Source organism: Podarcis raffonei, chromosome 5 (genome assembly GCF_027172205.1).
Source record: "Podarcis raffonei isolate rPodRaf1 chromosome 5, rPodRaf1.pri, whole genome shotgun sequence".
NCBI lineage: Eukaryota > Metazoa > Chordata > Lepidosauria > Squamata > Lacertidae > Podarcis > Podarcis raffonei.
The window spans coordinates 35,251,892-35,270,875 of NC_070606.1; the positions used below are offsets into that span (position 1 = coordinate 35,251,892).

Here is an 18,984-nt window from a genome sequence, read left to right on the forward strand (position 1 = left end):
CTTAAGTCTCTTTACCAAAGTGAACAAAACCCAGATAAGTGGTGACTGCATATGCGTATCCAATTGTGAACCAATAGAACATTTCCTGTTGGATTCAATTGTTCTAGATTGTGCCTAAAATGTAGGTTTAAAAGTATTGCAAAATGATATGCTTGTGCAACTATATGCCATCTGTCTACCATAGGGCATTATTTTATAGGGATTCGATACACAAGTTAACCTTAGTTACTATTAGGTAGAACCCACTTTGTAAATATTCTGTTATAATGTGTTTAACTTTCATTCCAGGCACGTGTGAACCCAATCAATGTCACACCAACTATACAAGCTATAGATCAGGACCGAAACATCCAGCCTCCTTCAGATCGGCCAGGGATCCTCTATTCCATCTTAGTTGGTTGGTATTTGATTACCTCACTATCTTTTACAATCAAACACTGTATTATCAGCAGGCAGGCAAAGATTAAGTGGGGCGCAGAAACCTAATAACAGATTCATGCTGAGTCTGGTGTGATAGCTGCTATTGTTCTATCCAAGTGTTTTACTGTGCGGTTTCTTCTTGTGGTTGTTTATTCCAAATTGGATTGCTGCTGTTTGAAGATTTAGCTTTCTTTTGGAAGGGTTTTGTTTTTGCCTCAGAATAATGAAGCAATTACATTAGATGAATCCAATGAAATGCTTGTCCATATACATAGATTTTGCTGCTAGACTATGTTGGGCAGAGAAAAGAAAAATAAGAGGCGTAACAACAACAAAAACCCCTTATGTTAGATTCTTTGGTTGCCATGATTTTTTTCTGAGCATAGGAAAAGTAGCTCATGAATAGTTCATAGAGTTAAGGGAGTGATAGTAGCTCAGCAATAAAGCTCATACTCAGAAGTCCTAAGTTCACTCCCTGGAATTTCCAGTGAAAAGGGCTGGTTAGAGATGATGGGAAAGACTTCAACTTGAACCTCTGTAGAGCTGCTGTCAATCACAGTAGGCAATATTGGGCTAGATCAGACTTGGGGAACCTGTCACCCTTCAAATGCTGTGGGATTCCATCTACCATCAGCCACAGCCAGTATGAGCAGTGTTTAGGACTTATGGGGTTTACAGCTCAAAAGCATCTGGAGAGCCACACATTCCCCAGCCCTGGGCTAGATGGACAAATAGCCTATGTCCTTGTGTTCCTCAATTCCTCGTCCTCCGTTTTAATCTTTTCCCCATTACTGTGGATAGCCAGTTATTGCTGTTTCTTCATCGGTGCACTGTTAGAGGTACCACAATTTCAGTGGGTGGCGCTGTGGGTTAAACCACAGAGCCTAGGGCTTGCCGATCAGAAGGTTGGCGGTTTGAATCCCCGCGACGGGGTGAGCTCCCATTCCTCGGTCCCTGCTCCTGCCATCCTAGCAGTTCAAAAGCGCTTCAAAGTGCAAGTAGATAAATAGGTACTGCTCTGGCGGGAAGGTAAACAGTGTTTCCATGCGCTGCTCTGGTTCACCAGAAGCTGCTTAGTCATGCTGGCCACATGACCTGGAAGCTGTACACCGGCTCCCTCGGCCAGTAAAGTGAGATGAGCGCCGCAACCCCAGAGTCGTTCATGACTGGACCTAACGGTCGGGGTCCCTTTACCTTTACCTGTACCTCAGATGTTCCATTGCAATGGAATAATTAGAGAAGCATCAGCATTTGCACTGATGCAAATTTAGCTGCTCAAGGGCATAAGTTGGTCATTCACAAGACCACCTGCAGCATTGAGCATCATGTCATGTGTGGATGTGATGTTGCCCCAAAGACTTGATGCAGTAAGGAGAGATGGGAGGGCTAAGTTAAAGAGTGCTGCTTCAGCTTCTGTGGCAGAAGCCTGTGCAGCAGTGTAAAGCTGGGCTGTTGGGTAAGTTTGAAACAAAGATAAACTACTAAATTGCATAGAGGTTATTCATGCTTGAACTGTCCAGTAACTGGGACATAGTGATTAACCTGAGGTATAATAGGATTCTGGTATGTGTGTAGGAGCCGAGACTATCACATATAAAGATATTCCATTTGGAATTAAAGGTGGGTCATTTAATTATAGCAAAGCAAGGATTCTAAAGCAGGGTGGAATAATTTGAATGAAGGCGGTTTAAATGAATAATAGAAATCAAGACTTAAATAACCGGGTTGGCGGTGGGGAACTGATTTGAATAATTGATTTAAATCAGGTTTTCCATGTTATACACTGTCTGTTTTCTTTACAAACTGTCTATTTTCTGGACAAACATGAGTACTAATTAGTTCCAATTAAAGCATATTGGTTTGCAATTAAATAAAGGCTTTATGATACTGAGGAGTGTGAGATATTTATCACGCTATCCTATGTCTTTTGTACTATCTTTTGAATGTATATGTGTTTGTGAGAGAGAGAGAGAGCCTTTGTGCACGCACATAATTGCATGATGTCTTTTGGATGCTCTCTGTTCACATCAAAGAACATTAAGCAAGACCAATTGCCTGAAGTGCCAATCATCCTAGACTGGACATATGCTATTTGATTGGAGGAGTCATGAATCTTCATAATTTGGAAACTGAGCAGTTTACAGTGCTCAGGTAGTTAGAGGGCATAAAGCAGGGAAGATGAACCCGTGGACCTCCAGGTACAGTTGTGTCTCGGGTTACATACACTTCAGGTTACATACGCTTCAGGTTACAGACTCTGCTAACCCAGAAATATTACCTCGGGTTAAGAACTTTGCTTCAGGATGAGAACAGAAATCGGGCTCAGAGGGTGCGGCAGCAGCAGGAGGCCCCATTAGCTAAAGTGGTGCTTCAGGTTAAGAACAGTTTCAGGTTAAGAACGGACCTCCAGAACGAATTAAGTACTCAACCTGAGGTACCACTGTATTGCTCCCAACAATGGCTGTATTTGCTGGGACTCATGGAAGCTAGAGTCCAAAAACCCCTGGAGGGTCACAGGTCCCCCAAGTGTGGAATAAATATTACTCAGGTGGGTTCAGTAATTACTCCTAATGAGGTACAGGACGGAGTATCCTGGAACTTAAGGCCTATGGTGTTTTTGGAGTTCCCTGCTTCCAGTAGGAAACCCATACTGATAAATACAAAAATACCTTATTTATTCCATCTCATTTAAAATCCTTGATCTAAAAAAAATGATATATATTTCCCCAGTGAACATGCAGGCACAAAAGCAGTCTATTTGCTGTGTTTCATTTTAAAAAAACAATAATCACAGATTCAGTTTTTAAAACTAAGTTTGTATTAAATTCAGATTTCAGTTTAAATAAGTTTTTTTTATAGAAAAAAAGAGACTGTATCATGAATTTTTAAAGAATCCAATTTAAATTTTAAAAATCAAATTTGGAAGTCACCCTTTTCTTACCCTGTCCTTAAAAACTCTTGCTGTAGAGATTTTTGCTTTTGCTTTGACTTTTCTTCTTTTTCCTGTCTGTAAGATTGGATGCTACCATCTACAACATAATAAACAGTACACCGAGACACATTGATACACTTCACCCAAATATTTAATTCTTATTGGTTGTATTGTCCAAAGTTTTCAAAACAGGGTTTCCAAAATTATGCAGTAAAACTAGTATTATTAGGCAATCAGCTATATTAAGGCTGGATTCCTATGCAGGGTCTCTGCTGATGGTGCTTGATAGCTGAATCTCATCCCCTAGGGTTGAATCCTATTCAAAAGCAGCAGCAACAGATTTCCACTTCTGCAGCAACCCCTCTGTTTCCTTTTCCCCACCCCTCCAAATCTTTGCCAGAGGGTTTCCCCAACTCAACAGGGAGCTGTAGGGGAGAGGAGAGGAAGGGAAATCTCCATCCTGCTAGTGCAAGTCTCTTGTACTAATGGAACAGGTGGATACTGCCTATACCTACTAAAGAGCCAGTGGGAATCATGGTCTTGATCCTTTGATGTCCTCAGAGAACCAGTCCATTCTAGTGCAAGTCGAAAGGCAGCAGAAGTAGTAAAGAAGTGGAAGTAAGAAACATGGTATGTTGTGTTGTGAAAGTTAACTGAATGAAGGTAACCAAGGGTAATCAAGCACCATTTTGCTGGTGACTTGGAAGAAATGTTTTATTAGGTATAATTTCCTCACCAGGTTGTGTTTCATATCCACCTGGCTGAAGCAGGGTGCTTTGTTAAATACTGTATACAAAAATGGCTGCTCCTCTCAACATCTATACAACCTGATGACTTCGGGATGTTGTTGGACTCTAATTTCCATCAGCCTGACCTAGCATGGCCAATGGTGAGGAATGATGGGAGATGTAGTCCAACATTATCAGTAGCGTACCTACCATATTGGCATTGTCTGATCTAGCACTTTGTTTTGCTACTTTCAAGAACTGGTCAAGTGTTGATTCCTGTAACAGGGACTCATTGTGAGCTTAGGAGAAGCCCAGAAATCCCAGCCTGAGGAATACTTTGGTTGTGAAAGTCTTTGGAAAGACATGGTTGTCTTGAATTGTTCAGAGGCCATGTCCCAATACTCCGGCCTCCAACTGAATATAATGCCAGCCAGTAACTGTTTGCCAGCTCCCACAGTGTGCTCTCTTCCAAAGCAAAAGAAAAAGTGGATGCTGGTTTTTTAAAAAATGTTGTTCTGTCAATGTGCTACAAACCATAAGCCTTCCAAGATTTGCTAGTAGGTGCTATGTCGTAATCCCAAACTACTGTTTTTCATAGAGAGTTCTGTTTTTATCAGCTGAAGTGGCATTTCAGCAGTACTTCCTTTTGTCAGAGCATTCCAATAGGTGTCTGAGCCCTAGGAGATGATCATTTAAAATGTGGAGAAGATTACAACCCCTCTTATCCTTACTGAGCAATTTACGTAATTGCACGCCTAAGCGATTCAAGTACATTTTTGTGATCTCTTTCATCTTCCTTGCCACATACCCAGTTGCCCTGTAAAAACTAACTTTCTTTCCTTCTTTCCTTCTTTCCTTCTTTCCTCATACATTTCTGCTTATTAGTTAAGCCCCTGTTGCTGTTCTGATGTCTCATATCCTGATTGCTATAATATCATAGTCTGTCATATTTTGCTAAGAATAACAAGAAAATGGAGATGAGCAGACAGTTCATTATGCCACAGCTGCATTTGTAGAGCAGGAACATTTCGGGCTTCTCAGTCCATTTGATGTACTAATTACGGTTGGCTTGGTGCGTGTTCGCATTTCATCTAGCGTACGGCTGGTTCAGAAGCTGGAAAATCCCCCGTGCAGAGAAGCTCCATGGAGGAAATAGCATCTGTGCCCAGCTGTGTCCATTGTTACAACTGCCACTTCTCCAGAGCAATTTGCATGGGTGCAGCGGCAAACATTTCCGGCCTTCACTCTTTTCTGTGTTGTCATTGGGAAATGGCACCAGTTGAGTTTGTGGTGTGTGTGTGTGTGTGTGTGTTTAAAGGATTTTTTAACATGAATAAATTATGGATGGAGCATGACAGAGCATTAAAGAAGATAATGAAAAACAATTGTTTGTGGTGGAGGGGGAGAAGGATCAATGCTTTTCAAAAATATCAATAACAGATTCAAATAATTGTGATTAACATTATTATTATTACTATTATTAATTCATACCCTGGCTTTTCCAGTGACAAGGCGGCTTGCAGATTAAAAATAGAACAGCTAAATTATAGGGCAAAAACAATGATTGAAACACATTTAAATATTGATAGAATTAAAAGTGTAGAGATAAATCTATGAAAACCATACAAATAATTAAAATAAAAACAGCACAGCACTAGCCCTATCATTAAAAGCAGTCCATTCCCCAAAGGCTGTTGGAACAAGAAAGTCTTCTCCTGCTGGTGGAAAGACAACAAGGGGAGTCTAACTTCTCTAGGGATGTTAGCTAGGGATAATGGGAGTTGTAGTCCCAAAACATCTGGAGGGCCGAGTTTGCCTATGCCTGCTCTAACCACTACTCCACACTGGCTACAACTACTAGCAGGCACCTTTTCCTTACGAAAAGAAAGATGCTCTCTTTGGGGCCCAAGTTTGGGAATCTCAGTCTCAAGGGACTCTTGACTGACAGACTCAGGCTTGGACACAGGGACTGGGTTCATATTCAGCATCTCCACAGCTTACATGTTCTTCACGATATAGCTGGTTCTTTCCCACTGTTTCAGAGTCCTTGGCTGCTCTCAGAGCTGAAAAATGGAAGAGTGGGCAAAACCAAGCAAAGGGAGGTTGCATGAATAGAACTCCCAGTTCGCTCCTCTAACTCTGTATGCAATCTATTATTTGTTTCTGATTTAAATCTGTCTATCTCTCTTTCTGTCTGTAAATACTGGTGGAAATACTGGTACTCATAGACTGTTTAATTCCAGCAATTTGATTACATCGTACAGCTTCATCATTTATAAACTAATGTTTTCTAATGATCAATCCCTTCTCTGTGCCATAACTTAACATTGCCAAGGTGACAAGCTAGATTGAAACTGTAGGGGGATATAGACTGAGTATTTTTCAAAACACAATTCTATAGTGAATAGTCAGCAATTAAATTAACCTTTATTTTAATTTTAAACTGTTAGACTTATCCATACAAAATTGAATAATTCACTCCCACCTTATCTAAGACGTTAACTGTACCCAGAAATAGCCAGTACTTATGAAGGACTATTTCAGATGCTATTTCCTTTCCATGCTTGTATCCTTAGAACTGCTCTGCATAACAGATTTTTCTAGCATCGCAACAGTCGGCCTTATTCTTGTCTGAATTTTAGCCACCAGACATACAGAACAATTGACTTACTGCTTTCGAGTATGCAATAGAATACAGCTGCTCTATTCCCTTTTCCATTTATTTAATTTTTACAATAGCTTGATAGTTTCCATTCACAGAAAGGCGTGGCTTTCATGCCATATTCTGACAAAGACAATCAGGACTCGTTTTAGCATACAATGTGAATTTCTCTAGGCTCTTTTCAAGGTTAGTCATCTCCACTGTCGGCAATTCTGCAGAAAGAGAGAGGGGCATGGGGAGGGAGAGAGAGAAGATTGAGTGGCAAATCTCCTACGGGATGAGAATTTCCTAACAGAGCCCACACTTCCTATAAGCTTTGGTGGATACAGTAGTGTTTTCCAGCTGAAAACACACAATTTACAATAACATCCATTTATTTCGCTTCTCATTATAGTAGCACTAACAAAGGCCAGCATTACCAATCATTGTATTATTAATACTTTCAGTATATACATCCATGCACCCCTCACTCCATTCTGTGCTAGCTTTGCATTCAGCTACAACCATGAGTTATTGGTTTATTAACATACCGCATCATGCACTTTTTCATAGGCTTTCGTTCCCTATGTGCATAGTAAGAAGCACAATTCCAAAAGAAGTTTGAATGTACTGATGCTGCACAGAGACACTTTTCTGCCTGGTTTTTCCCACATGTTCAGACCAGAGCCCACAATAGGTCTTGAATGTGTGATGGGAGGGTTTCAGGCAAGGAGTTAACCTCTGACTACTACTCAGCTTTCACCCAAGAAATAAATTGCAGAGAAATCAGCTATACCAGCCAAGGAAGCCATCTTACAATTATAGGCACATGTGATTATAGGCCAACAGTGATTATCACTGTTCCCTATAAGAGCTTCTACATAAAGCCTGCTGCAGCTCTGAACTACTAGGAGACCTGCTCTTCCTGACTGCAGAATCCAGAGCTGGAACTGATGCTGTAGGTACATCATGTCAGAAACACTGCTTTAGTATTCTTCCTTCTGGGGAGATCTAAAAGTCCATCTGGATAGAGCCTGTGCCTCTTCCAGGGGTGTTGTGAAGGAACAGAATGTATGTCTAGCTGAATTCAGGAGGGCTATTTGGTGTCCCAAAACTAAGTGCACCCAAAAGTGTTTATCAGAATGGTGTTTCACTTAACAGCCCTAGGAAATGTTTTGCAGTTTGATGCATCCTGCAATACGTTTCATTACCGATTAAATCTCAGCAATCTATGCTATCATTTCGCAACTAGAAAAGAAGATCCTCTTTCTGAAATGGAATCACTCTGTATGGAAGACCCTAAAGATAGTGATGAAGATAACTCACTCTTTCCCCCTCTCTTATTTTTGTGTGCAATGGATAGAGACATTCATCTGCTCTGTGCATGGGTGAGCTCTATACACAGATCTCCAGCACAGCAAGGGGTATAATTGTTAAAACGCCTAAGTGCGGATGCGCTGGGAGAGATGGGGTATGCTGCTGTAAAGTAATGCTTCTAAGAAATTGTTCTAGAAAATTGTTTCCTGCAGGAAAGAAGTAAGATTGTGTGAAAGTTCTCTCTCTTGTTACATTGCAAATAGATGTCATCTTTATTCTTGTTTGCATTCAGAGTTGTTATTCCATCCCTCCCCTTGAACAAAAAAAGTATGTATGCATGGAGTAATAACATTTTTCTGCACTTTTCTTGTGTTCAATTTTACAGCTTTTGGAAATGCCATACATATTCTATGTTGTAAGGATTAAGACTGTTTCAGGAACACTGGGAGGAATTACAGGGTGGAGGACTGTAGTGCAGTAAAGGAGCACATGTTTTGCATGCAGCAGTTCCCCAGATCAAGGCCCAGAATCTCCAAGTAGGACTGGGAAAGACTGCTGAAACCCTGGAAAGCCACTGCCAGTTGCTGTAGACCTTACAAGTTGATGTGGAACAATGGCTTGATTCCATATAATGGAGCTTCCGATGGCTTGATATAAAAGCTGCTGGTCAAGTGTTCTCCACTTCAGATATTAGCATGCTAGCATTTCTACTCATCTCTCTTTTATGAAAAAATAAAGTTTCTTGAGGCACCCCAAGCCTATTAAACATGGTGATCAAGGTCAAAAAGAAAGAAGGGTTTTTTATACGCAGCTCTATCGAATATTCACACTATAGTATTTCTTTTGTTTTTTGTTTTTAATTATTCCTTTATTGATTATTTGAGTTAATATATATTTAAAATAAAGTTTTGATTTTCCATGCTGATCCTGCTTCTCAATTATCTATTCAAACCTCGCTGTCTTTTTGCAGGGACTCCTGAGGATTATTCACAGTATTTCAGTATGAATGCGACAACTGCTGTACTCAGCCTCCTAAAGCCAATAAACAGGGATTTGCACCAGAAATTTGATTTGGTTATTAAGGTAATTTCAACTGAATTCTCATTTCCATGTGTTTGTACATTACTAAGTAGCAGTGTCCATGGAGAATGTGAGGATTCCTTATACAAAAAAGGGAAACATCAACTTATAAACAAAGATTCTTCTAGCAGTAAGGTGTAAGTTTAATTCAATGCCATATTAGAAGTAACTGATCTATATCATTGTAATTGCTTTGACAATAATGTTGCATGGGAGAAAACACACTGAACTTGGCATCCAGCAAACATTTGCTGGCATTTAGTTTCACTTCATTACGTTCAGTGAACCTTCTGTCCCAGATTGGTCTTCTCCATTATGATGTTTTGGATTAAAATTCTCATCATTCCTGACCATTGGCCATGCTGGCTGGGACTGGAGTTGCAGTCCAAAATATTTGGATGGCACCAGGTTAGGGAAGGCTGCCCAATGTTTATGCATGTTAACTCAGAAGCAAGTCCCTCTGAGATCAATTTTACTTGTAGCCCAAGTAAATATGTACAGGATTACCAAAATCAAAATGAACTTTTGCTGGGTTGTGCCTGAAATATTTCTTACAAAATGTAATTTTTATAACTACCTTTATATATTGCAATAAATTTTACTGACCATAATTCAATAGAAAGTTAGGCATTATTAAGCCATTCAAAGGACTTCCCCACACCTAATGTTAGTCTCTTGTGGCTACCATGTTTTGATTTTCTGTCTTGAGGAGCTGTGTTTTTCGGAGAAAATACAAACCCCAAGCTTTGTCTGAGACATGCCTGAATATATTTTTTCTTTGACATTTATAGATTTGATTTCATGTGGAAGACTGTGTGGGATTTAAAAACTCAATATTTTAAGTAACAAACTAGAAGTTGCATTCATTCATTCATTCCGCTGAGAGGCTTAGCTTGCAATTCTGTATATTCTTAGTTGGGGGTTAGTTACTCTGAATTCAATTAGACTTATCCTGAGTCGACATACATATGATTGCAGCTTCAGGCAGCCATTTCCCCCAGTAGATAGCACTTTTTCTGTTGCCACTTCACCATGGGCTCTGAGCGCTTGTCAGAGAATCCAGCCTACCCTAGATATTCATGCTTTATGAAAAGACCATGAAATCAAGGCTGCTGACAAAATGGAAGTTAAACAGTTCATTGTAACTTGGGATTTCCCCCTGCAGACAACCATGAAGAATCTCATTCTGAATGTAGTGGGAACAGTTCTTACCTGTGTCCACTCTGAGGCTGCAGTCCTATGGTCCCTGGGAGGATAGACTAGAGGCCATGGGATGTTTTTATCTCCCTCTCCAACAAGAGGGAGAGGAGGGGGTACACCCTTTAAGAGGGATCTCCAACCTTGAGTGTGGTGGGATAGAGTGGGAGAAAGCTTGGCTCCAAATTATTTAGAGCATTCCTAGTCTCCCAACATGATACCCAAATGAGGCAATGGTCCTGAAGTTGCCACGTGTATTTCCCCTGTCAGTAGTAAAGGGAAGAAAGAGAGGAAACACTTTTCCTCACTCCTTTATACACGGCCACTACACAACCAGCAGCATTTTGTCTTCATATAAGCTTCAAGGGACACTGAGTATATACTGTCTGTATCAATCGTTTTATGCTGTTTAAGGTGATGATTACCATTTGAGTATGGTAAATATATGCACACACTCTCTCTCTCTCCATGTGTATATACATATACAACCATGTGCTGTACTAGTTTGCTTCCATATGAATATTTGTTAAGGAATGTGACAGCTATTGATGCCACTAATTATAGGGAATTTATTGAACAATTCATTTCCATGCCTTAGTAGTTGACTACTTCTCTTATTTGAATGCTTCAGATGTGCATAGATGTTAGTTAAGACAAATGCTTTCACACATTTGAGTGCTCGGACCCACATTCACAAATACCTGTTAGTTTCTACTGGAAAAAATAACTGGGGATTGGTGCTAAGTAACTCTATAACAATCTTTTTTTAAAAAACCCCACCAATTTCCCATGGCCACATTGTAGTACCTTAATAACTGGCTATATTATTAATGGAAATTTTTACAGGCATTATTAGATTCGAATTACCATGGTTGGTGAGTAGTTGAGTGGATAATAAGCAAGGGTATCAATCTGTAAGACTAATAATATGCCACATGCTTGAATAGTATCATTTAGCACAACAGTGTCGAAAGTTCCATTAAGCTGGCAAGATGTGGCAAATTTGCTTATCTGGGCTTGTGTTTTGTAGTGTGTAACTCAACAAAATATCTCTCTTGATATCTGAAGGCAAACCTATTCATAAAGCCAAGTAGCACCAGCATTAATAAGTTTTCCGTACAAATTTTAAAGATACCCTCAAAAAAAATTTTTTTTCATCCATTTCCATCTTAAAGTCTTTGTCCTTATCTTGGGGAAAGCTTCTACCCTACTTCCATTACAAGTTGTTCTCTTGAATTTATACTTCATGTGATAAATTATTTTGGATGAATTTTCTGTTATATTTTTGTGAACCTCTGCTGTAGCATTCAGTGAATGAATAGTGCTACAATCGTGCTGAAAAGTTGGGAATTATACATACTAACAGATACCTCAATTAACTGAGTGCCAATCCTTATATAGGCCAAATAGTACCATAATTTGGTGGAAGACCAAAGGTTTGCAGAAGTGTATGTGTGTGTGTCTGTGTGTGTGTGTGTGTGTGTGTGTGTGAGAGAGAGAGAGAGAGAGAGAGAGAGAGAGAGAGAGAGAGAAAGAGAAATGGTCTGGCAAAGTGTGAGCATACCAAGAGGTCATGGAATGCGGACGGGATAGAGGTAAGGAATAATGGAGTGGAGTATCCTGAAAGGAAGAAGGTGTCAACCAGCTAGTAATGACTGGAGTATACTTCAACATTTTGTTGCAGATCCCACTTGTATTATTCTTAAGATAGTATAGAATCATTCTGAGCCTTCTGTGAAGGATCAATTGACCATAAGTCAATGAATTTTTTTGAGAATTATTCTCTGTGTACAAAACTTGGTGGCTCTAAGTAGTTTGACTGGTTCCTTGCCTTGTCAGGTTGGTGACAGGTTAAATATCACCTGAACCCCCTAAGCACTTTTCTCTTCTAAAACCGCTTACCTGAAAAAATCTAGTAAAGGGGTGACACTTCACAGGACCAGCCCTGCCATTAGGCAAAGTGAGGTTGCTAACAGGCAGTTGATCTATTCTAGGGTATCATGAAAGGTTAGGAAATTGTTAGCTCCTTAATTTAGTTAATTTTTTTACTCTTGGAGTAGTGCCTGTATGCTTCTCTGTCATATATAACAAAATAACCTGGCCTTTGGGGACTGTGCACCTTGACTTGTTCTATCTCGGACAGGAAAATGCCTTGGGCCAGCCTGGGATGATGGATAGCCTGTGTGGAATGCAGTGTGAAAGCTGCTCTATCATTGCAGCCCTGAGCCTAAGTAGGAGAAACATGTTACATCAGCTGAATCAGCCCATGAATGCATGATGCCATGTACTAACACATCAATGTGGGAGCATGACAAACTCCTAGGCTACTAGCATAGATCAAAAACCACAACACAGAATGAAAAAGCCATACTGAACTAGCATCTTGTTTTATAATAAAGGCTTACATAGATTGGTGAAAATTTTGCTTCTGTGTTACAGCCAACAAATTACAAAACATGATAAGAGTTTCCATTACTGTGTGTGTGTGTGTACTGTGCTTTGCTTTGCTTTGATAATCCATGATTATTATGTGGGGCTGGGAAGGGAAAGGCAGTGAATTGTTTTTAGCTCCTTTCCCTTTGCAGCTTTAGGTCTGTGAGGGATTCCTGAACTTTGTTAGTAACAATGACCCCTACTTAATTGCACTGGCTACCTAATTAAGGTTAGATTTGGTTGAGTGGCGAGTGAGGTAAACTGAAGGAACAGGTGCAAAGGACCGCTTTGCAAAGGAGGGCACCCTGCCTACTTATTGTGAAAGATACAAAGGCAGAATCACTAGATTGGAAAGGATACTTTGCTTTACATTGTCTCTATTGCTTGTGTTTTAAGGCTTCCAAATTTCCTTAATCAGATTGATTAATCTGACCTCTGATTATTATTGTTAATTTGTACAGAGCCATCTCTGTGCAGAGTCCAAGAGAGCAACTTGCTGCCCAAAGGAGCTTACAGTCCAGAATTCAACATAGGGAAAATAACACAGGAAGGGTAAAGAAGCAGCGGCAGTGATAAACTAGGGAAAAAGAATATGCATTTGACATATGCATGATTACAAGCTTAGTTTCATAAGACATGAGAACTAGTGGGGTTTGCCCAGCCCAAAGGCTTGACAGAAAAGTTGGGTTTTGAAGGGGGATTTGATGGAAGTAGGAGAGGTGTCCTTGTGCAGAAGTTCTGGAAGGCACTTCTGAGCATGTTAGGCAGTAAGAGAGAGAGATGGTTTGAGCACATGCTAGCTTTTATATATTTGCAGTGAATTTGATCAATAATAATAATAATAATAATAATAATAATAATAATAATTACTTATACCCTGCCCATCTGGCTGGGTTTCCCCAGCCACTCTGAGCACTTCCAACAAGAGATTAAAAATACATTAAAACATCAGTCATTAAAAACTTCCCTAAACAGGGCTGCCTTCAGATGTCTTCTAAATGTCAGATAGTTGTTTATTTCTTTGACATTTGATTGGGAGGGCATTCCACAAGGCAGGCGCCACTTCTGAGAAGGCCCTCTAGCTGGTTCCCTGTAACCTCACTTACTGCAGTGAGGGAACTGCCAGAAGGCCCTCAGCGCTAGACCTCAGTGTCTGGGTAGAACTATGGGCGTGGAAACGCTCCTTCAGGTATACTGGGCCGAGGCCGTTTAGGGCTTTAAAGTTCAGCACCAACACTTTGAATTGTGCTCAGAAACTTACTGGGAGCCAATGTAGGTCTTTCAAGACTGGTGTTATATGGTCTCGGCGGCCACTTGGCAGCTGCTCTCTACAACATACCTATTTCGTTGAATGTACTGTGAGGTACAGAAGGGCCTCCTGTGATTGAATGATGGCTGGGCATATTGCTGTGCACCTTGGTGGCAGGGATGGGTTGTGTCATGGTTCCTATCTTTGAGAAAGTAGCCGAAGAAAACTGTTGTTGCTGTTTCATTAGGTAGATTAGCACTGTGGGTAAAAATATATGCTAAGTACTTAGAATACTCAGAAATTGCCATAATAGAACTATTGGCATATAGGCTGGCTTAGAGAAGAAAGGCCCACTAATGAAAAGTTCTTACATCTTGTCGCCCTTAAATATGCTCAGGATATATATAGATATATTATATTCAGCATTAGTTGACCCTTCTGTCAGCATTTGATCTTATTAGTATAGGCAGAAAGGTATAAATTCAGCCAGATGAATATTGATTGGAGACTTTTTGTTTCTCATCAAAGCACAAAACTTCCTTCAAGGTCAGGCTTGAAGAGCAATAAAAGCATTCCACCCTGATGTCAGGAGGCATTTGGCAAGGATAACTTTTGGCCCAAATTTTATTCAAATTCTTTATAAATATTACATAGCTTCTGATTTGTTGAATAATCAGTTATTTCCTTTCACTCTCCTAGACAAGAAAATGTATATTTTTTGTTATGTGCAATTGTGTGTTGATCTCCAGTAGGTCTGAATTGGTCATTAAAACGTTTCAGTGCATTCCTTACTTGTGAACATTTAGTTTTTTAAAAAAACCAAGCAGACACTTCTCTACTGTAGTGTCCTCCATTAGCAACCTGGGTATTTACTGAGCGGCAATTTGATAGGAAATATTCAGTTAGCCAACAGATCAGAAATGAAATGGGTATTTTCAAACAAAACAATAAATAAATGCAGAATTCTGAGTACAGCTGATGCAATGCCTTCGTTTTGGAGAAGCAAAAGTAGATGTGGTTTTCGCAGCTCTCACTAACCTCAAAGCAAAGACTAAACTCAACTTCTTCAGACCACGTCTTTGGTTAGACTGGCCATGTCTCTTTCCTTACCAAAAGCAGCCATGGGCAGTCCCAGTCTCAGTTAAAGCAACACCATGGTGGGATCCCAAACAGGATTAGGACCACTGTTTTCCCACTGGAAATTGACACCCCCATCTCACATCTGCTACTTGTCCCCCTGAAATGTGCACCATCTCTCCTCCACTGCAGTTTTGGTGTTATATTATTCAACAACCATTAATCCTATGTTTTGGACTCTAAATGTCCTTTTTGCTTTATAATTACTTGACAGTTACCTGTTCCTTGTGGCCATGCTGGTGTTTAAAATGTTGGACAAATAAGGAAAGGTATAGAAGCACATCATTCTGTGTACAGTGGTACCTCAGGTTACATACGCTTCAGGTTACATACGCTTCAGGTTACAGACTCTGCTAACCCAGAAATAGTGCTTCAGGTTAAGAACTTTGCTTCAGGATGAGAACAGAAATCATGCTCCAGTGGTGCAGCAGCAGCAGGAGGCCCCATTAGCTAAAGTGGTGCTTCAGGTTAAGAACAGTTTCAGGTTAAGTACGGACTTCCGGAACGAATTAAGTACTTAACCTGAGGTACCACTGTATTGCATAATTTCTTGTCCTTTGCTGATATTGCACCTCTGTTGGCCAAAATGTCCAGGAACTTCAAACAAATGAAGGTTGAGGAATCTATGGCCCTCCAGATATTGTTGGACCCCCACTGCCATCTTCCCCAGGCAGCACTGGCAAAATTGAGGGTGATGAGAGTTCATTACAGGGAAGCTTAAAGGCAAATACAACTAAAATGCTATTCACTTTCCTATTCCTGGCACTTTTATTGAAGGAGATCTCAGTTTACTTTTTTTTTAAGCAAAACAAAAAACCCATAAGCCTTTGCTGCTGTTGATGCTTCATGTGGAAGGAGAACAACATGATTATGTCATTCCTGCCCTCTGTACGATAAGTCAGCCCATAGTATTGTGTCCAGATAATTTTGCCCTCCTATAGCACAAGGAAAGGGAGATGTTTGGATCAGCACTGAATTTGGGCAGCGAGAAAAGAAAATATATATTTAACATAGGTGTCTGTGTATGCATGTGTTTGTGTTTGTGCGCACGCACACACACACACACACACACACACACACACCCTATATTAAATACTTGCACAATCTCATCTCATGAAAGTGACAGATTCATTACACTGATTATTTGTGGTTAAATGATCTCTAGTAGTGGAGGAATTGAGTGTAATCAATTTTCCTCTAAGTATGTTTCTGATTGACACAGATTTTTTAAAACCTGGCCATCCTATCTACCTCCCCACCCCCACCCTCCTTCTCTCTGTGTGTGCATAGATGTAGTGGTGAGGAAGTAGGAAGAGTTCAAAAATACCATATCAGCATTTTCTACCTATTTCTGACACAGCTGGTGTTTAATTGGAGTAGACTTTGATATTTAGAATTAATGGTTATCCTTTAAAATGAACGAGGTGGTGTTTTTTACTACATAATTTAGAATGTGCAGCAGTGATGCAGTCAGTAATTTTTTCCTTACTCGCCAAGGAGATATTTATTATTTGATGGGTGATGCTGAGATTTATAGTGATGGATTGGAATCCTAAATAGGGTATGAAGTTCCTGGCATCCATCCCAGCCCCCAAGATCCAATTAGGGCTGGTCTCAATCTTTAATTGGACTCATTTTGACTTGCCTCTTCGACAGTGCTCGACACAAGACCCTCAGTGTTGCTGCCCTCTATTTCCCTAACGCACAATAGTGACCAAGATTCAACTCAGGTGCTGCATTTAAGGTCTCCATTAGGCCCCACATCCTGCCATGAGCCGGTTCAGAAGCTAGAACTGAAGAGAAGCCGAGTGGTTCAATCGAGAACTTGTGAAATGAACACAGTACTTCCACGAGAAAAGTTTTCATGAAATGGAAATGTGGGAAATGTGGGTAAATTTTACCTTTGTACAGTAGGTTAGTTTCTGCACACACTCGCACACTCCTTTTTCTCTGTAGACTTTTCCACTCGCTACCATGTCCACCAGGACAGTATGTCCTTAGCTCTTAAACTTAGTATTGGAGTGATAAATCGGTCTGATCCAGCCATACATTCCTTAAACAATGTGATGCTGTTTTGTATCCCATTCCCAATCTGTGTTACAAAAAACAAACTTGTGCGGATTAATCCCCATTCTCCCATTCATACACCCCAAATATTCTTGGAGGCCCCTTCAACGCTCTAAAGCAGGGGTCAGCAACCTTTTTCAGACCATGTGGTGGGCCAGACTATACTTTGCAGGGAGGCGGGGGGAATGAACGAATTCCTATGCCCCACAAATAACCCAGAGATGCATTTTAAATAAAAGGACACATTCTACTCATGTAAAAACACGCTGATTCCCAGACCATCCTTGGGCCGGATTGAGAAGACGATTGGGCCGCATGCGGCCCATGGGCCTTAGTTTGCCTACCCATGCTAGAGCAGGGGCCTGAAAGTAAAGGGGACCGGGAAAGGGTATAGAAGCCCTGTTCCACAAGCGCACCCCTGATCACACAACATGGGATCTTTCTTGGGGCTTCAAAATGACAATGACCTCTGGAATGTGGTGTCTTACGCACAGTCCTTCCTTGAGTGCAATGCTTAATATTATTTGGTTATTTATTTATTTATAAGAATAAATGCTTTTGCCAGTTATGGTTATTTAACAATTTGTTATTACTGTGTGTCTGTGTGTGTGTGTGGTGGCTGGTTGGTTTTTAACATTTGTAATAATATTTTTGGAAGCTGGCCTGCAAGGGCCTCCTAAAAGACATCTTACGAATGTTTTTAATGAATAAATAAATAAATTCTCTTGGAGTTAATAGCCCTACTTGGATGTGGGCTAACTTTAACAGTAACAAACACACCTTTTGCTTTTGTAGGCAGAACAAGACAATGGTCATCCTCTTCCAGCATTTGCCAATCTACATATTGAAGTTCTAGATGAAAACAATCAGAAGCCTTACTTCACAGAAGCAGCGTATGAGGGCTTTATTTTAGAGTCCTCCCCTGTGGGTACAACGATCTCAGATAACCAGAACTTGACGTCTCCACTGCAGATCATAGCTTTGGATAACGATATAGAAGAGGTTTGTGTTTTGCATTGTTAAAACATTTAAGTGTGCTCTGTAAAATGCCATATTTGTCCATAAACGCTGGATGATTTCATAAATAGATTTTTAATAACCCAATTGCACCAAGGTTTACTAGTGTAACTGCTGCATGTGACACACACACAATAAAATGGGTTAAAATAAATATCAGAATTTTTGGAAACAGTCCTCAACAGATTACTTTCCCACAGTACAAAGACTGTTTCAGGCTAATCTCTTGTTTCTGTGATCCATTAAAAAGCAGTGAAATATTTTCTCGAGTGGCTTTTGCAACTGAAGTGATTCAATTCCAGGCTAGAATGGCAATAATGTACTTGAAGGGGCTCTGATTCAGGGTTTTTTTCTGATTAGTTCAGGCCATTAGACAAATTCAGGCAGAATAAAAAGATACGTTTTTGCCATTTAGAAGGAAACAAAACATTGTGTAGAAGGCAGATCATAATATTCTTCATGATAAAGTCTTAAGTGATAACTGTGGATAAACCTGGATGCTTTTTCACAGATACTATGGATGCAACTTCACAGATTGTCACCACCCAATCATAGCATAGGCAGAATGGCTAGATGCAGAGAAGGACAGGACCCCAGTACTTTCAAGAGTTCTACAGAGGGCATACACCTTATAATGTAGTAGTTAGAAAAGCTACTCTTCTAATGTTTTACCCCATAGATTGGTCTCCACCAAGCCCTCCACTCTTCTCTGTCTTGTTCAAGCCTCTTGAGGTCAGCATATGTCTCCTCCCCTTTCTCATATTTA

General features: G+C 40.2%; 1 protein-coding gene across 11 annotated transcripts in view; it reads left to right on the top strand.

Annotated features, from left to right (window-relative positions):
• PCDH15 (protocadherin related 15) overlaps window positions 1-18,984 on the top strand; it is a 628,220-nt gene that overhangs the window by 423,385 nt on the left and 185,851 nt on the right. For all 11 annotated transcript variants that reach the window (XM_053388594.1, XM_053388604.1, XM_053388605.1 and 8 more), the window contains 3 exons: window positions 289-397; window positions 9,009-9,121; window positions 17,997-18,203. In XM_053388594.1, the coding sequence (XP_053244569.1) occupies window positions 289-397; window positions 9,009-9,121; window positions 17,997-18,203 (429 nt within the window). The remainder of the gene's footprint in view (window positions 1-288; window positions 398-9,008; window positions 9,122-17,996; window positions 18,204-18,984) is intronic.